Source organism: Strix uralensis, chromosome 4, assembly GCF_047716275.1.
Source record: "Strix uralensis isolate ZFMK-TIS-50842 chromosome 4, bStrUra1, whole genome shotgun sequence".
Classification (NCBI taxonomy): Eukaryota; Metazoa; Chordata; class Aves; order Strigiformes; family Strigidae; genus Strix; species Strix uralensis.
The window spans coordinates 29,909,039-29,931,690 of record NC_133975.1 but is presented as its reverse complement, the minus strand read 5'-3'; the positions used below and the strand labels follow the sequence as shown (position 1 = coordinate 29,931,690).

Sequence of the window (22,652 nt, the reverse complement as noted above, 5' to 3'; positions counted from 1 at the left end):
GGGTTGGAAAGGACTTTTAAAGGTCATCTAGTCCAACCCCCCTGGAATGAATAGGGACACCTTCCACTGTACCAGGTTGCTCAAATTCCCATCTAAACTGGCCTTGAATGTTTCCAGGGGCATCTACCACATCTCCTTCTATCTAGTCTAAATCTACCTTCTTTCAGTTTAAAACCATTACCTCTCATCCTATCACTACACTCCCTGATCAAGAGTCCCTCCCCATCTTTCCTGTAGCCCCCTTTAAGTACTGGAAGGCCACTATAAGGTCTCCCTGGAGCCCAGCTCTCTCAACCTGTCCTCGTAAGGGACGTGCTCCAGCCCCCTGATCATCTTTGTGGCCTCCTCTGGACCCTCTCGAGCAGGTCCACATCTTTCTTATGCTGGGGACTCCAGAGCTGGATGCAGTAATCCAGGTGGGGTCTCACAAGAGTGGAATAGAGGGGCAGAATCACCTCCTCAAAATATGTAGAAAGACTGACATTTATACTTCATTGGTTTATATGTTGCACTTTGTAACAGGAGACTGATAAAAAACATTATTTTGATAATACGTGTAAGAGCAAACCTATTATATCTTGGAGATGCAACAGGGAAAAACTTTATTCATTGTCTGGTTTATTAAAATTGCTAGTAATTTTGGTAACTTCTTTTAAAAGGTTGGCACCCCTGATAATTTGATGCCAGTTGTAGTACAATTATAATAATGCTTTTATATGCCATGCTAGTTTTATACTTACTTTTTCCTCTGCATCATTTAATTTTGTGTTTCCTCTGTTGAATAGAACATGAAACGGCGCAGGCGTCGAGATATTTTACGAGTACAGTTAGTACGAATATTTGAACTGTTGGCAGATGCTGGTGTCATTAGTCACAGGTAGGGGCAGCACTGACAAGATGATGTTCATGCTTCTGAATTAAGTCACTAGTATTCTTATGACCCAGTATAACAGGTGTGCAGAATTCCTCAATGAGTTTTAGTATGCCACTAAATAAACAGATATGGTTTTATAAAACTGGGAATTTTGCTGGCTTTCTAATCTCTCCCTTGCCCATGCTCTTTGTCACTGTGATCTGTCTTTTATTTAAAATGCTGCTATTCCCTGGGACATTGCTTTGAACAGGCAGTATGTCTTGTTCCTTCTTCTTTGTGTGCACTCAAACATGCACCAGTTATGCAAATCAGAAAACACAAGTTAAAACTATTCTATAATCAGTCTGGAATTCTTCCTCACCTGGAGTCCTGATGCTTGTCAGTGTGTCCTATGCAGAGAAGTCTACTGTTGATTAATATTGGACCTTTTGCTTTCTGAGGGAGGCAGAGTGTTAACTGGGTTGCATTTTTTTTCTTAGTTTACCCTACTTGGTAGGGACACTTTGAAAGAAGACTTAAAATTCTGGCGTATGTTTTATAGGTCTCTTAGAAATTTTTTTCTATGCAGATGGAATTGTATTAGAGCAAGTAGGCTAGGATATGGTTAGGCTAGCTCCTCCCATTCTGTGAGACAACAATACTTAAACATTTATTTGTCAACCTTAGCAATACAATCAGTGTGAAATTCTCAATCTTTAAGCAACCTACTACATTATATTTGAGAATGTTGCCTTGGAAGCATTGCTAAAATGCCTTTCTTCCTTTCAGCATGCTGATTTTTCAGAGTGTGGCCATTAAAATCGTACTCTCCCTTCTTATCTTTTGGGGTACTCACTGGTGTTTAATTAGCGTATGTAAAATATCTCCTAACCATAGTCTGCACCCTGGAACTTTGTCAGCTTTTTTCTCTGAGGCCAGTCTGACTCTGTGGTGGAAGCTAGCAAGCAATTAAGGGCTACCATAAACCTCCTTATCTTGCCTTTGGTGTGCAAGGCATGCTTTTTAGTTGTCTTCCATACAAATGTGGAAAGATGGTGGAGGAAGCTGAGAGGAAAGGAATCACCCTTCTAACAATGGTTTTTCAAAGGAGGGCAGGTTTGAATCATGCAGTCTTTAATCTCCATGTTTAGTTTAGTACAGACGTCTAGTCAGATGCTGAAGCAAGGAAGATGGGAAATGAATATACAAAATGAATAAATTGCTTTCATCTGCTAATAGTCAATAGCATGTCATGAAGTACCGAACATCTTGACTAACTCCCCCAAATCAGTATGTAATACAGACGTCTATAGTTAAGTAGTAGTAATTATTTTTTCTGGTTTGCAAATTGCATGTTTGGGGTGGAGAGTGGGTTGGTTGGGGTTGTTTATTATTATTTTTAACACTTGTCTCCAGTATAAGAACTAATCCTGTGGAATGATGGGTGACTTCTGATAGTGAGACTTGTTTATTAGTTTGCTTTCACTGGAGCTTCTTACTTAACACTGAAATAGAAGCTGGGTAAAGAAATAACTTTGAATTAAATAATTGCAGTGATGAGGCTGAAGGTTCTTTTTAAAGAGAAAAAAAAGTTGTTTTCAAAAATTGTTGTATGTATTTATCATACTATTTGATTTTTTTTAATTTTATTTTTAAGTGCAAGTGGTGGCCTTGATAATGAAACACATTCCCTCAACAACACTTTACTTGAGTATGTTGATCTAACAAGACAACTCCTAGAAGCAGAAAATGAAAAGGATTCTGATACATTGAAAGATATTCGATGCCATTTTAGTGCCTTAGTGGCAAATATAATTCAGAATGTTCCAGGTATGTAAAAATACTTTAATAACTTCTGATGACTGTATTTAATATGCAGTACATTTAAAGAAACCAAACCCAACCAAACAAAACCTAAACAAAAAAATCCACTTTTTCTCTGAAGTTTCAGAATACTTTCATAAAAATAATTTAAGCAACGTGAGTTCTTAAGAGGGATTTTTGGTATTGTTTGGAAGCGTGCAAGTAATTTTCTTATTTAGCACAAGTCTTGTTAGTTGACTGTGCCTTTAAATTCTGTAGACTAATCTTGTACACTAGTGGCATTAAACAGGACAATAGTAAACCTACATCCAGCTATTACGATGTTGAAATAATCTGTTTTTACATTGTTTTTTCCTTTTATATTCATTGTTTGGGTCTGTTTCACGTACTTTATTTTAAGGAATGACAAGAGGAGCGTGTCTAACTGCGTGCTTTTCTTCCAGTACACCAGAGAAGAAGTGTCTTTCCGCAACAGAGTCTACGCCACAGTCTATTTATGTTGTTCAGTCATTGGGCAGGTCCTTTTAGTATCATGTTTACTCCCCTCGACAGATACAGTGATAGAAACATGCGAATAAACAGACACCAATACTGTGCATTAAAGGTATTTTATGACCTTTTGAATTTTGGAAATAGATTGTTATGTTGACTTTTCTAATGCAAATTTAACATTTGGACTTTTTGGTTGTGGTTTTCACATCCTTGTTGCCATTCGTGACTTAGTTCATTTTTAATTTGGCCTACAGGTGTATTTATGACAGTTCGGCTTTTTCAATACTGTAAACTATTGCACTTGCTATAGGAATTTCTTAAAATTACTACTAAATGTTTACTTCCCATGACTTTAGTCCTCCCTTCCGTAAGGAGAAAGGCTTTCATGTAAAAGTACATTAACAATCAAACTGACATATTAACTCTTACATATATCAGCATTTAAGTATTGACAGTTCCTTGTATTTGGGAGTTGAGAAAAATATGATTTGTTAATTTTTTGAGTAAGATGTTAAAACAGTTTTTTATTAGCCTTGGTTTTCCTCCCTTGACTGAATAGAAGTTAGTTTTCTGATATTTTAATGGACTTGGTAAAAGTACTTCCTGTATCTGAGTTATTAAAATGTAGTGTTTTTCAATTACTTTCTCAAGGCAATGTCTGCTGTGCTGTGTTGTGGCCCTGTTGCAGATAACGTCGGGCTCTCATCTGATGGCTATTTATACAAATGGCTGGATAATATTTTGGATTCACAAGATAAAAAGGTAATACAGGCAACATCAACATTGGTTTGCAACTGTCAGTGCCTTCCACATATGCTTTAATGAGTTCTGCTGTCAGATTGGCCTAAGTGCTTTAGAGTGGCTTAAGCTCAAAGCTGTTTTAGCAGTGCGTATTTTTGCACTGTCCTTAGTATGCGTATTCACCTTGTTGAGGAAGACAGTCCCTAATCACAGTGTAAGAATAGTCAAAACAGAATGGAAGAGGAAAGGGCAAGGAGTGAAACACTGTGTATCGTTCTTAAACTAATCACGTAGGTTAAGTTGTAGTAGCAAGCAGATCTTTTAGAAATTTAAAGGAGACGAGATGAACTCTTGTGAGAGTGTTGAATCCATTGGGGGTCATGTGCAGTTACGAAGACTAAGCTTTACATCTAAACTGTAAGGCAAGCTTTAGATTTAAAAAATAGGGTCTCCATTGCACTAATACTATGACTACATAAAAATACAGTTCCAGTGGGCTACTTTGATTCAAGAGAACGTGCAAGTCCACACATAGATCTGTCCCTTGTATTCCATTGGAATTCCTGCATATGTTTAAGTGCTTTTCTGTATCTGATGCTTTCAGGTCAGTGTTCAGGTTGTAGTCAGACAAGTAAAAATAGTAAATAGCTCAAGGTAGCCTTCGAACTGAGGGGGAGAAAAAAGTCAGTAGAGCTATCTAGTTATTTGCTTCAATAATTTATGACTGTGTGTGCAAGTTGAACGTTAAACAGTTTGATAGAATTACCTGTTATTTTAAGCTGTGGTCTCATTGTTTTTAGATGGAACAAATTTTGTGTATTGCAGTTGTTTTGGGTTTTTTAAATTTAATATCTATTTCCCTATTTTATGTCATTTTTGTAAGTTGTTCTTTTTTTAATTTATTTTCATATATAAATTCGTTCTTTTCTGGAATACAGGTTCACCAGCTAGGCTGCGAGGCAGTCATGCTTCTCTTGGAACTCAACCCTGACCAGAGTAACCTCATGTACTGGGCGGTAGACCGGTGTTACACAGGTTCCAAGCGGGTAGCAGCTGGCTGTTTTAAAGCCATAGCCAGTGTGTTCCAAAACAGGTACTACAGCATTTTTCAGAACTTTAAACTTTAATTTTCAAAACGTGCTTTAATGTAGAACTGGGGTTTTTCCTCCCCTGAAAAGATCACCCCTGTTCGTGTGTATGTGTTACTAGAGAAACTTTTAAAAATTTTATGTTACCCATACCATATCCCCTGTAAAATAAACTTTAATAAATTCAAATTTTAAAAAGCCAAATGTAATTTCACTTATTTCACAATTACAATTTTTTCCCTAGGGATTACCAGTGTGATACAGTGACCCTCCTGAATCTGATACTATTTAAAGCAGCTGATTCTACTAGGGCTATTTATGAAGTTGCTATGCAACTATTACAGGTTTGTAAGCCAATTTTGATTCTTTTTTTTTTTTTCTTTCCTTTTAAAATAAGAATTGTCTCGTGCATTTGAAAAAAAAATCTGTTATTATTGGGTTGTCTCTTCGGTAATGAAATACAACATATATATTTTTTTTTCTTTATTTTAGTACATAGTTAGGCCAGATCCTTACCTGGCACAAACTGACTTCAGTGGAAGTGTGTCTGTTTTCATGAACTAAGCACTCAAGACTTGTATTTTCACAATATTCTCTTTTTTGAAGAGACAAAACTTAAATCAAGATTCTTCTGGTTTAGCCTTGAAACAGAGTGGTATATAGCTCCATTTGTCCAAAAGCACCTCAGAGAGAAGTATATTGCTTCCTGTCCCTTTACTGCTGGGGTAGCAGTTGGTTTTCTGATTTTTGCATTAATGCCAAACATTTTGTCATCTATCTGTGTGGAGAGGTGATAGTGAAAGTCTTGTTAGCTGTTTAATTTACTTTTGTATATTCATTTTCAAGATCATTTAGGGGTAAGCTTGATCTTACAGGCAGCATTAGTGTTTTAGAATAAATAAATGAATCTGTGCTGCATGTGACTCAGACCACAAGTCTTGGAGGGTTTTCAAACATTTTTGTTGTTGGCTAAAATCAACAGTAAAGTCCCCACTGAAGTCACAACCTTGTTGATATGTCAGTGCTCACACCACCTTCCCTTTCAGCCCCATCTATCTTCTCAGATGAACACCACTGCTTAAGATCAGCCAAAACTGACTTCTGAAGTATCAAACTGCTTTAGTTTCCTGCTGCATCTCTGCCACAGCAAAGATTATGTTGCTCCTATCTATGTCTCACAGATGAGCAGAAATTGATAATGTTTGGAAATACAAGTGTTCATTTTGTTATAGAGAAATTTATTTTTAATACAGTATCTTATGAAAGCAGATTTCTGAAATTTATTGCTGGAAACTCATTAAGGGGAGCGAGTCTAGTCTTCTATGAAACTTCCACAGTGTCGGTGAATACTGTGTATGTATGGAGAACTGCATAGTTAGGAAACATTACATGATAGTAGATACATGAATTTAAAAGGTAATTTCTATTGTAGCTCCATACTTCAGTTCAAATTCTGAACATTACTGTTGTAGATCTTGGAACCAAAGATGTTCCGTTATGCTCACAAACTGGAAGTTCAGCGGACGGATGGGGTTTTGGGTCAGCCTTCTCCTTTACCACATCTGTATTCTGTGTCGTATTATCAACTGTCAGAAGAATTAGCAAGGACTTATCCTGAACTTACACTTGCTATCTTCTCAGGTATGGTTTTAGAACAAAAGAAAAAAACTTAATTTGGTCAAAAGCATTGTACAAAATGTGTAATTCTTATTTTTCAATAATTTATTTATATGTAATTCACTAAAGAATAACATCATCATAATGAATGTAGAAAATGGAATTTACTGAGTGGCAGTTTTTGTTGACTTGTATTTGAAATATATTCAGGAGGAAGCAACATGAATCAAGGATACTTTTGCTGACTTTCTAATAGCCATGAAAAAATCATATTAGAGAAATAATTTGCAACTGTTTGTAAAAACTATTCTTCTGTTGTCCTTTCTAGCATTTTCTTATTTACTGTAGATTGCTTAAAAATATGATTCCATAGCATTTTTAAACAATTGCAGAATAGTAACCTCTCACATCAATTAAAAAAACCTACTAGGAATAATATGAGGAAGAAGAAATTTTAAGTGCTTTTTGCCAAAGTTGGTACATTTTTGCATGCTCTAGATTTTCAGTTCCTTCCTCCAGTTAGAGGAATATGTGTGTATGCATACACAAATCTGGTTTCTTCAACATACCATTTGTCAACAATGTCTTCAGTTAGCTAACTGAAGACTGCACATTTTATCATTATGAAATGGCACTGGTCAGACAAAAATTATGTCTGTATAAGCATTACTTTATATCAGTGTAGTCTACTGGGCTTACAGTTGTTGTTTTTATTACCAAAACAATTCTCATTATTGTTTTGCAATTCATGTATGTACCTAATTTTTGAATGACAGAAGTAAGTCAGAGAATCCAAACGGCTCACCCAGCTGGGAGACAGGTGATGCTGCACTACCTGCTGCCATGGATGAACAATATTGAGTTGGTAGACTTGAAACCTTTGCCAACCATTCGTCGGCAAGATGAAGATGAAGAAGATTCTTTGAAAGACAGAGAAATAATGGTGAACAGTAGACGATGGCTACGAGGAGAAGGCTGGGGATCACCACAGGCTACAGCTATGGTTCTGAACAATCTGATGTATATGACTGCAAAGGTAAAACTAATTAATTAAGTGCTCTATCTTGTTCTAGTGAAATGTTGCGTTGTGTGAGAAAGTACTGTTCAGAGATACTGTGCTACCAAACTTTCAAGACTTGTTGTTCATATTTGTTGAGTCACTTATGTGTACCCAAACTACACCATATAGTTTTGAGGTATTACAAGAAATACATAGTATAAATGTTATAGTAATTATTATATATATAATAACAGTTATAACTGTTGTTTTGCAATATACGTGTCTAGCTGGATAGATAATACCAAGTCACCTGTATACCTATGATCTCAAAGTGGAGTTTTGGAACCAGTCTTGTCGCCAGAGGCTGATAGACCCTGTGACAGCCACTTCTAACAGAGGAAAAGTATTGGTCACATGCGGTGCTCCTGCCAATTCTTGATATCTTTGAATCCTGCTGATGAGAGATCATGTTTTAAGCTAGAAATTAAAAACTCTTGGAAGTCTGTTGTCCACGGAATTTTATTCAGGATTGTCAGCAACTGCAAGAATGTCTCTGCTAAATTTAGATAGTTCTTAAAATTTATTTGTAAATAAATATAGTAAAATAGAAATAAATTCACATATAAATAAATATTCATATACTTATATAATGTATAAAGTTATGAATATATAAATAAAATATATAATATGTACAAAGAAGTTTAGATATATTTTTATATATTCATAGCTATAAAGGAAAATATTTCCAGAATGTGTTTATAAAAATAAATATATGTGAAAGCTTCATTCTGGAATGTTAAAAAGGCAACAGCTTCTTACAGGATTTATGTCTCCTTTTTCTAGAGCCTGTCCTACTTGGTTAATACAGATCACTTTCAAATATGGTGTTTTTTACTGGAGTTTTCAGGAGATATATTTATTTTGTTTTCTAGTATGGTGATGAAGTGGCTTGGTCAGAGATAGAAAATGTCTGGACTACTTTGGCAGACAGCTGGCCAAAGAATCTGAAAATAATTTTGCACTTCTTGATCAGTATCTGTGGAGTGAACAGTGAACCCAGCCTTTTGCCTTATGTGAGTATATGATGTCTCTCCTTAGTGCTATCGATAGTTTAAAAATTAGTTGTGTGTTTAGCAGCAAAGACAACCAAACAAAAATGTGAGGTAGGATTTCTAGTATCAAAATCTCCAACCCCCTATTTTATGACCACTAAATACTATGAACCAGTCAAATTCAATTCTTTTGTTTGAGTTACTTTGGTCATCTGCACTGAAATTTCAGTATCAGTTTCAGTTAAACCTGGCATTCATGGAATGTGGTTGAGAAAGGAAATAGACCAGAAAGGATATCACACCTTAAAGATAGATGAGGCTTCCTTGAGGCTTACTGATTATTGCAATTTAGGGTGATAAGTCTGAAACAATCCACTAGCCACCTCGTCAGTTATGAGTTGTCAAAATTCAGGTTATGCTAGGTGGACCGTAGACCTTATTTAGTGAGTAAATCATAAAAAATGGAAAAGACTTATTAAAATGTCTACATCTGTCTTAGCAATTTTTTGTTCCTTTGTCATAAAAAGGAAACTTAAGACCTTGATTGCTAAATTTAGATTAATTTTATTAGGAGTATACACTGAACAACTTCTTTACATCATAAAACACAAATCTACTGCAGCAGTTGGTCTCTGTTCATTAGGAAGAATTAAGATAGTTCCACAAGTAATATTTTTATTAGAAAATCATTACAGGTTTTGCTAACCTGTTTGCTATGAAGTAAACAATCAGGACCTATAATATTATTAAGTTCTTACTAAGGACAGCTTAAGTTCTTCACTGATCGGCAATAGTTGTCATTGCAAATCAGGAAATCTAGCTTAATGTTTCAGCCCAAAATCTTTATGTATATGGTTTGAAAAAGGTGACAAAGTAATTCCACAAGTCAGATGCCCTGGATCACTTGCTTACCATTCATCTTTGAGTTCTATCAGAAGGATGGAAATAAATCATTGAGCAGTAATGATTCAATAAAATGTCAGAAAAAATATGAATTTACTGATATCTAGAGTAATCACTTGAGTAGCAGCCGTCTGCTGCTGCTTAGCAGTGACGAGGATTAGTTTGCTGAAGTAAGATGTAGTGGAGAATCCTTAATTGCTATATGCTTAATAAAATATTGCTGTAGTAAGGTGTTTATTCTTACCAGAGTATATAAAAGCCTTGAGCATTTTGGGAATTAATTTTTTTTCCTCATGCTGTAATTTAGGATAGTCCTAAAAAGCAGACAGATAATATAGTAAAATCAAGCACCTGTCATGCCATGTAGGGACAGTGTGATTATTTTCACATGACCAAGTATTAAAAAAAACCTCCACTCCAAGCCACCTCAAAAGCAATTTTATTTTTTGTCAAAGCATGTGAGAGCACTGCAGAATAGCATGAGGAAAAATATGATACTTGCTGGAAAAGAAATAGTGTAGAACACAACTGTGAAGTATCAAAAATAAATGGTGTCAGAACACATTCACTCCAATGTTTATCTCAGATGTTGCTAAAACCTTTGTAAGAAAATCTTTTGCTGCTTGAATTAACTGTCATTGAACTCAGAAGACTTATTTTCTTACTCCTGTGATATGTTTCTGGTGCTTGCTGCTGTTGACAGCCGTGAAAGCAATTTTGTTTGCTTTCAGAACTACAGTAAGTTTCAGGTATTCTCACTTGAAGTGCAGGGTAGATATTGATTCTAACAAGTTGCAGTATTCAAATCTCTTCTTTTCCTTTTTTTTAATCAAGTCACTGCAATAAGAATTTTATTTATGTACGTACCATCTTATATAAATATACTTTTTTTTTTTGATGGCAGGTAAAGAAAGTTATTGTTTACTTGGGTAGAGATAAAACAATGCAACTACTAGAAGAGCTGGTGAGTGAACTTCAGCTTACAGATCCTGTCAGTTCAGGAGTCACACATATGGATAATCCACCATATTACCGCATTACTTCCAGTTACAAAATCCCCTCTGTCACTTCAGGTGAGAATTTATTAACTTAAACTTTTATTATTGTCAATGATAAACATGCTGTTATCAATCAGTTATAATATTGGAGTTCATCTGTAAATATTCAATAGGATTACGATGTACTGTTTCTAAAAATAAATTCATGTACAAAGTCTGTTTTACAAGATCTGCAGTTTTTAATGTACCTACAGTTCTTATTAAAGAACATCTGATAGGTTCACAAGGAGCAGGTTTGTATTAATATGTGTTAGCCTTTGTCTATGTTCAGATCTTGCACTGTTTACCCTCACTGTATCACTTTTAATTCAGACAAATAGCTGGGAAAACTTACATAATTTTAAATCCATGTAAGTTGTTGTATTTTAAGTTCTGTTACAGACACAAGCTGCATCTGTAGGAATTTATGCAAGTACACTTACTTAGGAGAATTTATTTAGAAATAATTAACAAATAACAATAGATCAATCATCAGAAACCCCCCCCCCTGAAAATATAAAAAGTGTCTACCTCATGCTTCAATCCAAGAACATGCTGAGAAATGTGGGGAAAAGCTGTCTGGTCCTCATGAAGCATCTTTCGAAGTGAGCCACAGAAGACATGGATAGGAGAGTATCTAAGCAAGGACTTAACTTTTGTCCTGCAAAGCTGTCAGTGTTATGAAGCAGCCTGGACCTATCACATAGGGATTATGTGGATCACAAGGTGGATGCATTGACGTTTGTTCGTGAAAATGTTTTAAAAGTATGAAAAAAAATTATGGTCATCTTACACTTAAGTGTAGTTGAGAGTAGAAAAATCTGTGGGGAAGGTGAGAAATTATTTCTGATTGTGTTTATCTATTCAGTGTGATGCTTGGAGGTTTCTCTTAAAAAGAAGTAGACATAAGCTTTGCTCCAGGCTGTTAGATTTTAATCCCTAATCTCTTTGTGGTTTGAATTAATTGTATACCAAAGTCCAACTACATTTTATGGATTACTATGATGTATAGCATCCAGGAAAGAAAAAAAAATGGGTCTCTAAATCCTGCTTCAAAAACAGGCCTTTCTACTTAATTTACTTTAAAGACTCAGAGATTCCTGGAATGGATTGATTTTTTCCAGTTAGTGAAATTATGGTAGCAGCTCAGAATATTCTAGTCTAAACAACAGTTTTCTTTTGCATGTGAAAGTAATTTCTGTGGCTCAGTTTGTATTTGTGCAAGTTGCTGTAGTTTAAACCTGGTTAGGGCTTTTGGCATGGACAATAAATAAGGGTCACTGTGTAGTGCGTAAGACTGCTTTTCATTTTTTGTTGACCAATCCTCTTATTTATCCATAATTCACAGGTACCACTTCTAGTAGCAATACAATGGTAGCTCCCACAGATGGCAACCCTGACAGTAAACATGTAAAAGACAATATTGAAGAGAAGTAAGTATCTCCTCAAAGAGCAGTTATTAGTTGAATTACAGGCATTCCTGGTAGGTACCATAAATACTTTCATTTCATTGGCTCCAGGTATTTCTACATTGCAGGAAATACATGACTGTAAGTTTTATAAGTTTTTAAACAACAGAACTGGAATACTGTTTGGGATTAACAGTAGCAGCCTCAATTGTAATTTGAACTCAAAAAGCTGTAGAGGAAACTGAGTAAACTAAGGGACCAATCCAGATCAGGCTTTGTATTGCTATAGCTGTATTGTTATCGATGCCTGAATTAGCTTACTATTATACTGGATTGTATATGTTTATGTAAGAGAAATTATACTGCAGGTGGATATGGATGCGTCAAGGGCAAATGTTATTACTTTAGTAATGTAGCCAATTTGCAAATTGGTTTCCTAGCTCACTAGAAATCAACAGTACCCATGTGTTGAAAGCTAGTTTGTGCTCCCAGTTAGGGTATTTGCATGCCTGGTATCTGATCCTTTCCAGATAGCTTTAAACTAGATGCCTCCCTCCCCAGTTTTTGAGTTGCTTAAGAACAATCTTTTGGAGAAATTTGCCAGACAGTGGTACTGGTGTGAAGGTGGTGGAAAGCAAACATAGACTTAGTCAGCGTGTGGACTCAGAGCTCAGCAGTAGCTGACTGTGGGCATGCTCTCATTTTATGAGATAGCTAACCTTAAAGTGAAAAGAAAGTAGGAATTCTATAATTAGCATGAGAAAAAGGGTGCACAGGAAAAAGTGCACACATGCCATTACTGTAGAGTAGCTACTCTGTGGTAAATTCACAAACCAATCTATTTTGTGATGACTTGTTTGAGAGCCTTAGTAATTATATTTCAAATATAATTTCCCAGTTGGACACTTATTTTCTTCCCTAGGATAATTATGTCAATACAGTTAGATTAGTAAATATATTACTAGAGACAAGCCCAATACTTCAGTTAAATTGAGGGGTGGGGTGGGTGCTGTGTGAAAATAAATCACTGAACTATGGAATCTGACGTGTCATTCAGAATTCAGCCTAGCAAGACACAGACAAGTATTTGGCTGCTATGGGGGCTGGTGCTAAAGAAACTTGTAAAGTAATGAAGGCAGTTTTGAAAGTCTGCAATTTTTGGCATGTGCGGTAGAGTTGTCTAACACCTCCCCAGGGTATATGCTTTTTGATAAGCTATACCATGTATATCTTGGACTTGCCAGGAGGAGAGAATTTTAGAAACTTATGTAGAAACAGCTTGGAAATTGTGCTTTTAGCACTCTCATTTCTCCGATTTCTTTATAGTTTATCAGATTAGCAAGGCAGGATCTTGCACTCTGTGTGTGTATATGTTTGTCTGTGCCAGATTAAATAGAGATTTCATTATTTTGCTCAGGAGTGAGAAGAACTTACTTATGTATAATGGTGACAAATATTTTCATGTGCTTGAATGTTAATGAAATGATCAAACAAATATAATTTGTAGTGGATTATCTCCTTGAATCCCCTTATCTAGCATTGCTACAGGAGGTGTGTCTTATACAGCTGAGATGCTTTGGCATCATATTGATTGTCTTTGTAAGATGAAATATGTTTGCGTAACAGTTTTATTGACATACAGTTTTACTGAGAGACCCTGATTAATTTTTGTCACAGAATGTCGGTTACTAGTGCTGCTTTACTTGTTCTTACAGTTATGTGCATCTAGACATCTACAGCGGGTTGAACAGCAACTTAAACCGCCAGCACCACAGACTAGAATCTCGCTACAGCAGCAGCTCTGGAGGATCATACGAAGAGGAAAAAAGTAATATTTTTATTTAAAAGTATTTATATGGATAGAAAACAAAATTTTCACAAGTTAATACTTTTGCTGAGGGTTTTGGAACATGAGAAAATAGACATTACCAGTGGTTTTTGCATGAGCCTATTAAAAATATACTTTTTTACATTCCTCGGTCTTAGTACTGCTATTGAAGTCTAGCATATATTTGATTACAATAGAATGTGCCAAGAAGATAATACACATTCTTTCCTTCCTTGTCCTCTGAATGAGTTGTGAACATTTTCCCGAACGAAGTGGTTTTACTCTGTTTTCTTTGCCAGTACCAACACCAAAGATAGATAGGCAGAAGAAACAGGAGGAAGATGAGATGAATGAGGAAAAAGACGATGGAAAATAAGTTTTAAAAAAAAATTTAGAAGTACTTGTGCTTTTAAATGATAGCAGTCCTTGGCCTGTTTAAAAAAAAAGGGTACAAAACTTTTTGAGAAGCCATAGCAAAGGAAAATACATTGGGGAAAGAAGATCTTGTTGTGTACCTCTAATTTTTAAGCTTGCTTTGAAAATGTGGTTTGGGGTTTTTTTTTTTGTGATCTATGATCCCTTTTCTGAGGTGCAGAGGTAAGTAAAGAGGTAGAAATTGCTCCTGAAACTCCATATGTTTTTGGAGACTTTCCTTTAACAGAAGCTTATTAACTGTGGCTACTTTTGTACCAGTGCCTAAGATATAAAATCATCATGACAATGCTAGGGAAAGCTAAACAGGTCATGTAATCAGTCAAAAATGAGGACAGTGGTCAGACAGTAAATAATGTGTTGCATTAGTGGGTTCTGTATGCTTTGTCAGAGTACTCATTTGACTGAAACTCTTGTTTCAGCTAACAAGCTGTTAGTAATTAAAATGACTTTATAGTTTAGCCCTGCATGGGATTATCAGATATATTTCAGTCTGATCCAGATCATCATAGTGCTCCCATAGACTGTCTTCTTAGGTTTCACTCAATTTTTTGACAGTTGATTTTGCTATCAGTTAAGTTGTTTGGATATGGTACAGCACATAATACAGTACTGCCTTTTCCTTACCTTTCTTGTACTACTGAACAACAGGATATAAATTTCTGCATTTTGAGCATTGCGTGTCAGTATGAAACCCAGTGTGTCCCATGCTGTACTGAAGCAACAGAATCCGTTAGGATCTCCTTATGCACTCCTTAATGACTGATTCTGTGCAGACCATAATGGTTAGGGTGAATATGTGGTTCGTATTGCCTCTTTCAAGACAGTGGAACATAATGTGCTCTACACAGCTTGTCGTAAAGGGTGGGCATACTGATGCAGATCTGCTAAACTTTGGGTCAGTAACAGGTTGGTGGACCTTCTGAGTAGCCAGTGTGTTTATTACTGCTTGGATGGGTGATGTCCAATATTATAGTCGTGGTCATTTTCATCTTTGTGTGCTATTTGTGATAGCAACACTGAGTATCCTGAAACAGATGATAATTCACATGTTCCATCAGTAAGAAGTTTGTCACTTCCAGTCAGGAAGGTGGTAATGAGCTGATACATGTGTGAACTTCTGATTTCACAGCTACATTTCTAAAAGGACAACTGGTAGAATCACTGAAACACTGAACTGTTGAGGCAGTTTCCTTACTTGTTTCTAGCCTTAACTGATTGTTCTGAAGTCCAAGACACCTCATTTGAAAACACAAAAATATTTTGGGTGTGTAACACAGTATATTCTCATACCAAATAGCTGATGTGTTTCTTCCACTTTTGAAGCTTGCTTAATCAAAAGCTAGATGTCTTTCTGTGTTTTCTTGGCAAATTCACTGATTTTCTGAGCAGTTACTTTTGTCAAGCAGTGGAATTGGGCTATGCTGTTGTAAAGGTGGCAAGTTCTGAGTTACCCCATGTATCAGGCCAGCATCATCTGACACGTAGAACTGGTGGATTTTTGCTAGCGAGACCTGTACAGTGGTGCTCTTGAGAAATAGCCTGCTCTTGAGAATTAGCCTATAATGAAATGCAGCTCTTCAATATGAGCTCAGTATGATCTCGGGACCCAGCCTTAACTCCCAATCTGACATGAGGTTTAAAATTCAAGGAAATTATATTAGATCACTTTGCCTTTTTTTTCCTCATGTGTGTACGTGTTCCCTATGTGCATCCATTGTTTTTATGAACCTGTTGAACTAAATCTTACTCTGTTATGTGTGTGGCTTCTGTAGAATCATCCTTATGCTAAAATAAATAACCACTAATTTTTTAATTAAACTTTGTGTCACAACTACTGCTGTTTATGTCTGGTTCCCCCTCCTCCCCACTCCCAGATCTCAGCTTTTCAAGAATTTAAAAATATTTCTTTAGAAGACTATATAATACAGATTTTTTTTTTTTTTCTGATTTAATTATCTATTGTGTTAGGTGATTCAATGCCTCTGTATTCAAACTGGCGGTTGAAGGTAATGGAGCACAATCAAGGAGAACCTTTACCTTTTCCACCTACTGGAGGTTGCTGGTCACCACTGGTGGATTACTTGCCTGAAACTTCTCCTCCGGGCATGTCACTTCACAGGTAACTGTGTTAACAGTGCTGATGGCAATTCCTTACATTTTCATTTGTATTGCACAAATACAGTAAATTAAAGACAATAGATTTAAAGACAGTAGATAGTACCTTTGTTTTCTGCAGTTTTATTCACAGGTCTAGCAGTTTAAGATTTCTCAGCCTTTTAATTTGGAGGACTAAAGTTTTTCCATCTTCATTATGAGTATTCATCTTTTCCCTTATAATAAAACTTTGTGGATGTTTATAGACTTAAGAAAGAAATCTGGTTAGTAGCATGTTAAGTTCTTTGCAGCTCTTCATAAAGTTCATGTTATGTTCTTCTAAAAAATTATTTTTTTGTTTTTAGATGCAATATAGCAGTGATCCTTTTGACTGACTTGATAGTTGACCACAGTGTAAAAGTGGAATGGGGAGGATACTTGCATCTTTTGCTTCATGCAATTTTTATAGGTAACTAGATTCTTACAGGAATATGTCTATTAACTTAGAAATTGTAGCTAATTATGTAGCTGTTCTTTTCCACATGTAAATTAATGTTTGCCATAGTATTGAAATCTCATTAATGTGTTAATATTTACAGTATTTTAAAAAATGGAATTAAATATCTTTCAGCTTGATTAATATGAATATAATTAAAAGGTTTTTTTGAGTTGTTTAAATGCACTTTGTTGGAGCCACTTTTACGTCTTTCTCCTTGTAGAAGACACAGTAAAATTCAAATTTTTTCTTTCTGTTTCTCTGTGTAGTAATTTTCATCCAGAGCACAGATTAAGTTCTTACTGCTGTGTGAGAAACAAAAGGATATATTCATGTTTGTTAAAATGTATGCTTCTGTTTTTATATTGAAACACTGAAAAAACATTGTTTAGTGAATTAGGTATCTATTATTTGGTAAAGTGTATCAGATCAGTTTTGAATACTGATTTTTTAAAAATAATTTAACTCAGTGAGAATGTAATAAAGCTTTTCCGTTTTCTTTTTGTGTTAGGTTTTGACCACTGTCATACTGAAGTCTATGAGCATTGTAAACGACTGCTTTTGCATCTACTGATAGTGATGGGATCCGGCAGTAATGTTCAGTCTGTTGCTTCTGTCCTACTCAGAAACAGAGAGTTCAATGAGTCCAGGGTGCTTACTGTCAAGCAAACTACCCATTTAGATTATACTTTCACAGGTATGCTTTAGATTGAAAAGTGTTGCTTGTTAAAATGACATGGAAAGTTACCTTTTCTTCCAGGCATTATTAAAATTTCTGTTATTTGTAATATTTTTCTGAGGCCTTGGCATGAAAATGTATTTCTTCAAATTTTAATTAAGTCAAAATGAATATGATTCTCGTTAGCACTTTGTGCTCAGTCATCGGAGTAGGGAGCGCAGTTGAAGAAAAGTAGAAAATAGTAGCAGAAACCACAGAGGGAGCTCTGTGTTTCAGATCTGTAATACAGCAGTCTTTATGATGCCCTTGAAAACAACCCTTGAAAACAAACCCCAAGAAGTTACATCTCTTACTTGTTTATAGCAACTTTAAATTTCTGACTTTTGTCAGCTGTAATTGCATTGTTCAATAGGCTATCAGAATACTCTTTTGAGATACTACCTTTTAATGTTCACCTTAACATTACGATATTGTAATTATACAGGAAACTGTATTTTCTGTGTATCTCTTTATGAAAGGAATAGTTTGATGATGTGACCCTATTGTAGTTTCTAAAGAAATGTGAAATAGTTAATTTTTTTGAAACCTAGTATTTCATATTACTTCAGTAGGTGGCAGCATATTGCTATACAATCTGTTTTGTTTTGATCACATCAGAAGTGGTTTTGTCACTAACAAAAATATTCATCTGTTTTGTGAATTTGATATAGCAATGAGGAATTAAAAAGTGAGTATAGTGGAAGAATTCTTTTATGTAAAACTATTTGCAGAACTTTACTGATGCACCTATATGGTGACCTATACAAACCATTCCATTCCTAATCTTTACATTTCTGTCTAAATTTGACACAGTATTTTGCTATTATTAAAACAAAAATGTCTGATAGAAACTAGAGTAAGATCAGCATCAAACATTTCTAGCTGGTGATTAAGAGAAGGTGATTACAGGTATGCATGCCTAGCACAGGGTCAGATGAGCCAATGTTAAATTTTATTTGAACCAACTAATACCCTGTGGCTTTGCAGAGTGAAAATTTGTGGTGGATATCAGTGAGTCTTAAGCTTATGCTCAGTTGTTACAGTCAAATATTGATGACCCACTTTTCCTTGCCAGTTTACTTTCTCCCAGCACCTCATAGATACTGCAGTTGTATTTTATTGCCACATGGTTCTTTACATGGAGAGAAAAATGTGGCAGCAGCAAGATTAAGCTAAGTTCAGAGAAACTTTGTGCAGCCAGAGGAGCTCTGCTTAGCATCAATTCACTAGCTAATACTTAGCATTCACTCATTTGAAGTGCTGTCAGTTATGCTGGGACTGAGTTTTTACAAAAAAACCTATCTGCGCATTATTAGGAAGTAGTTTATATCATTTGTCTCAACTTACTAAGATGAGATGCCTCAGAAGCTGATGAGCTGTCATATTACCAATACAAAATCAAACATAATACAGTGGTTTTAAAAAGGGATCTATCAGTTCCTTATTAAGGGTACAGTCATGTGAAGACTTCGCATATATCAGACTTGTTGATTTCATTGAAATTATTACATCCATTAAATTATTCTCATTACATTTGCTAAGTTACTGATTTTTATATATTTAATATTAACTGTCAACTTAAGAGTGCATAATCATCTTATTTTAATTTCAGCAGGTGTTCATGATTTTATACCTGATTACCAGCCCTCCCCAATGACAGACTCAGGGCTTAGTTCAAGTTCTACCTCTTCTAGCATCAGTTTAGGAAACACAAGTGCTGCCATTTCTCATCTGCACACCACAATCCTCAATGAGGTTGACATTTCAGTAGAGCAGGATGAAAAAGTGAAAACCCTCATAGAATTTATTACCTCAAGGTAAGATTTCAATTCTCATTTTTGTCAAGACATGTATTTTGTGGAAATATGGCAAAGCCCTTACTATTTAGCATCGCGTTGTCTAATTTTTGTCTCTGCTTTATCACCAGTAAGAGGCAGTTTAATACTGAAGTGGTTTTATGTGATACAGCCTATAACTTTCCAACAATTTCAGAGAAATTTGGCCACCCTTTCATGTCCTGTTTAAAAGTCTTTTGCCGTGTTCTACACAGGTCTGTTATTTTTGCTTGCCACACAGTTTATAGAATTCCCTTTTCCATCTAAAGGATTAGGGCTGGAATACATAAAGATGATAAGGGATCTGCAGGATTTGTGTGGAGTTTACGGATTACCTAGTAGTAGAGACCTGGCTATTCAAAAACTAAAAATTTGTGGCAAAGAACATCTGTAAAACCATCAACACTTGTGCCGTTTGTTTGGTAGTTTATATAAAGCTCTCAAGATTGTGTAAATCTGAAATCCCACATGTTTCTCAAACCTTGTGATTACTTATGCTTTACATCAGCCTAAATGTAGAATAACGTGGTGTATTGATGGGAAGAAAGAAAGTTGTTTTAAGTTGTACTGGTTCTTTATTAGATAAATAAATATTACCTAACAGAGAATATATCTTTCTAAAGTTATGCTGTTATTTCAATTGGATCTGATATATTGCTTTTCACCTTGTCTTGTATATTTTTGTACAATACTGAGCAGCTGTCAAACTTTTTGCATTGGTGTCTGCAGTTCTGAATGGTTTCTTTCCTGTGGTAAATAGATTCTTTTGCAGTTAACCTTAAAGTTAAAATAACATTTAGATAATATTGATGACAAAGACTGTTTTATATTTTGTTTACTCTATCTTTATATTTTTAGGAAAAGAGGCCCACTTTGGAATCATGAAGATGTTTCGGCCAAGAACCCTAATATAAAAAGTGCTGAACAGTTAACTGTGTTTTTAAAGCATGTGGTATCTATATTTAAACAGTCTAGCTCAGGTAGGTTAGAAAACAGTCAATGCATGATGGAATGTCCAAGTCTGCGAACTAAATGAATTTTTTTGAATGCCTGTAGATTTGCAGGTTATCTATAAAATCACTCTAGGTGATCGCTTACTGCTTCTAAATAATGGATTTTTCTTGTGTATTGCACACTTCGGTTCATGTTTCTATGATGACAGATTTAAATACAATCTTTTAGGAATGAGATATCTTATTTATTGTGGACACTTACTAGTCAAATCATAAATCTTTTATACTCTGCAAGTCTCTCCAGTGTTAAATATTATGGAATACAAGTTTATATGTGTGGAAAGATTTTTAAGAGTAATACTCCTTGAGAAAAATGTAGAAGTTGAGAGTATTTTAAAATTAATGACGACTTTGGCAATTTACTCTTCATTGAATTCACATGGGTTTGGTTTTTATAAAGCATTATGTTACTTGAGTATTTACTTGCTCTTATAGGTGGACTACAATTGGAACACCGTCTCAGTGAAGTTGCTTTGCAAACTGCGCTTTCGTGCTCCTCTCGACATTATGCTGGGAGGTCCTTTCAGATTTTCAGAGCTCTGAAGCAGCCTCTTACTGCCTCTACGCTTTCTGATGTTCTCTCCAGACTAGTAGAAACTGTTGGAGATGCAGGAGAAGAAGCTCAGGTATTTGAAATTTTTCCCCCACTTTATTAGAAAGCTAAGTCTGTCTAAATAACATAGTTGCGTTATTATTTTAATGACAGTAAGACTTAAAAGCATTTCTTATTCAGTGGCTTTTTATTTTTAAATAAAGATACTTCAAATTTCAAAACAAAAAATTGTGACACTTTTAGAATTTTCACCTAATTGAATGATGAAAAAGTGAGCTGTGCACATTCTCTTCTACAGCAATAGCAACTTTCAGAGAGTTTGATACATCTCTTTCCTGAAAACACCTTCTCTTCCATAGCTAGAGAATCCTGAGATCAGCCATGTAAAAAATAATTTAGGTGTTCTTTTATTATTAACCTGATAAAGTGTTAACAGCCATCCGACTTACTGTCATACATCTAAAAGTGGACCTAATTTTTTAATACTGCAAAATGAGAGTCTAAATGACTCCATCCTTCGGTCCATTCTTAAAAATAATGCAAACCAGAATTAATTCTGTGAATATTTAGAAATGAATTAAAGTTTTTCCCTGACTTGAAGCTGTGCTGCTAATTTGAGCTGTCTCATCACGATTGTGTTCTAATTGAAGCATGAAATAGTAATTTATTTACTGATACTGATTTTATATTTTTGTATCACTACTCAGTAGATTTTCTGTGATCTTCCTTGTGCCTATTGCATAATTTATAATGACCTGTGGCTTTCCCCAGGGTTTTGTCATAGAACTGCTTCTGACATTAGAGTCTGCTATTGATACATTGGCTGAAACCATGAAGCATTATGATCTACTTTCTGCCCTTTCTCAGTAAGTTCTTTTATGAGTCAAGCTACATTACACATATTTATATTTTTGAATTATTAAAGATCTGTATTACAAAGGCAATGAAATAATTTCTTGTTGTCTTTGCAGAATAGTTGTATCTTTATAGCAGAATTGCTTGCTCTTTTATGTTTATCATTCTATGTCAAGCACAACTGAGAAGAATCTAGATTTTCTGAAAAAGATCTCTGCTACCATTTCAACTTACCCTCTTGGGTACAATTTTTAAAAAAAAAAAAAAGTGTTCAAGGTGTTCCTTGTGGCTAAATTCTGAAATGTTGTCAGTTCTTCTGAAACTTCTCAAAAATAAAGGCACTGAGTACATTTAGAACTTTTTTAATCAGGTTCTACTGACCTTGAACAATAATGTAATTTGGGGGGGGGGTCTTGTTTTTACATCTTATTTCATGTATAATGAAGGTAATGGCACCAATCTTTAAAAGATAATTTAAGATAATTAAGGTTTACAGATGAAAACCTCTGTATTGCAACAAGTACTTTTATTCCAATGTTAATACAGAAGAAAATTCTTCAGTTACAGCAAATGTTAGTCTGTCTTAGGCCTCAGATTTGTTGTCCATGTATGAGAAGTGTAATTGAACAGTCTTGAGTCATTTGTGTGTCTCATTACAGTCTGAGTGGTTAGCTCAATGACTTTTTATCAAACAGAAAAAATGCCTGAATGTACAGACATCTTTATTTGTTTGACTTAATGGCAAAGTTTTTGAAAATGTTGAGATTTCTAGGAATACACTTGATTTTTCAGTATTGGAACTGGAAGGT

The 22,652-nt window shown here is 35.2% G+C and overlaps 1 protein-coding gene across 14 annotated transcripts in view; it reads left to right on the top strand.

Annotated features, from left to right (window-relative positions):
- Positions 1 to 22,652, top strand: part of FRYL (FRY like transcription coactivator) — a 177,509-nt gene that overhangs the window by 115,358 nt on the left and 39,499 nt on the right. For 12 of the 14 annotated variants that reach the window (XM_074866146.1, XM_074866149.1, XM_074866144.1 and 9 more), the window contains 19 exons: positions 786 to 877; positions 2,511 to 2,683; positions 3,121 to 3,281; positions 3,821 to 3,931; positions 4,849 to 5,003; positions 5,243 to 5,342; positions 6,471 to 6,639; positions 7,392 to 7,651; positions 8,548 to 8,688; positions 10,475 to 10,643; positions 11,956 to 12,040; positions 13,732 to 13,844; positions 16,248 to 16,398; positions 16,739 to 16,842; positions 17,381 to 17,566; positions 19,200 to 19,404; positions 20,281 to 20,402; positions 20,871 to 21,061; positions 21,760 to 21,854. In XM_074866146.1, the coding sequence (XP_074722247.1) occupies positions 786 to 877; positions 2,511 to 2,683; positions 3,121 to 3,281; positions 3,821 to 3,931; positions 4,849 to 5,003; positions 5,243 to 5,342; positions 6,471 to 6,639; positions 7,392 to 7,651; positions 8,548 to 8,688; positions 10,475 to 10,643; positions 11,956 to 12,040; positions 13,732 to 13,844; positions 16,248 to 16,398; positions 16,739 to 16,842; positions 17,381 to 17,566; positions 19,200 to 19,404; positions 20,281 to 20,402; positions 20,871 to 21,061; positions 21,760 to 21,854 (2,783 nt within the window). The remainder of the gene's footprint in view (positions 1 to 785; positions 878 to 2,510; positions 2,684 to 3,120; positions 3,282 to 3,820; positions 3,932 to 4,848; positions 5,004 to 5,242; positions 5,343 to 6,470; positions 6,640 to 7,391; positions 7,652 to 8,547; positions 8,689 to 10,474; positions 10,644 to 11,955; positions 12,041 to 13,731; positions 13,845 to 16,247; positions 16,399 to 16,738; positions 16,843 to 17,380; positions 17,567 to 19,199; positions 19,405 to 20,280; positions 20,403 to 20,870; positions 21,062 to 21,759; positions 21,855 to 22,652) is intronic. The other 2 variants (XM_074866151.1, XM_074866138.1) reach the window with 1 other exon arrangement.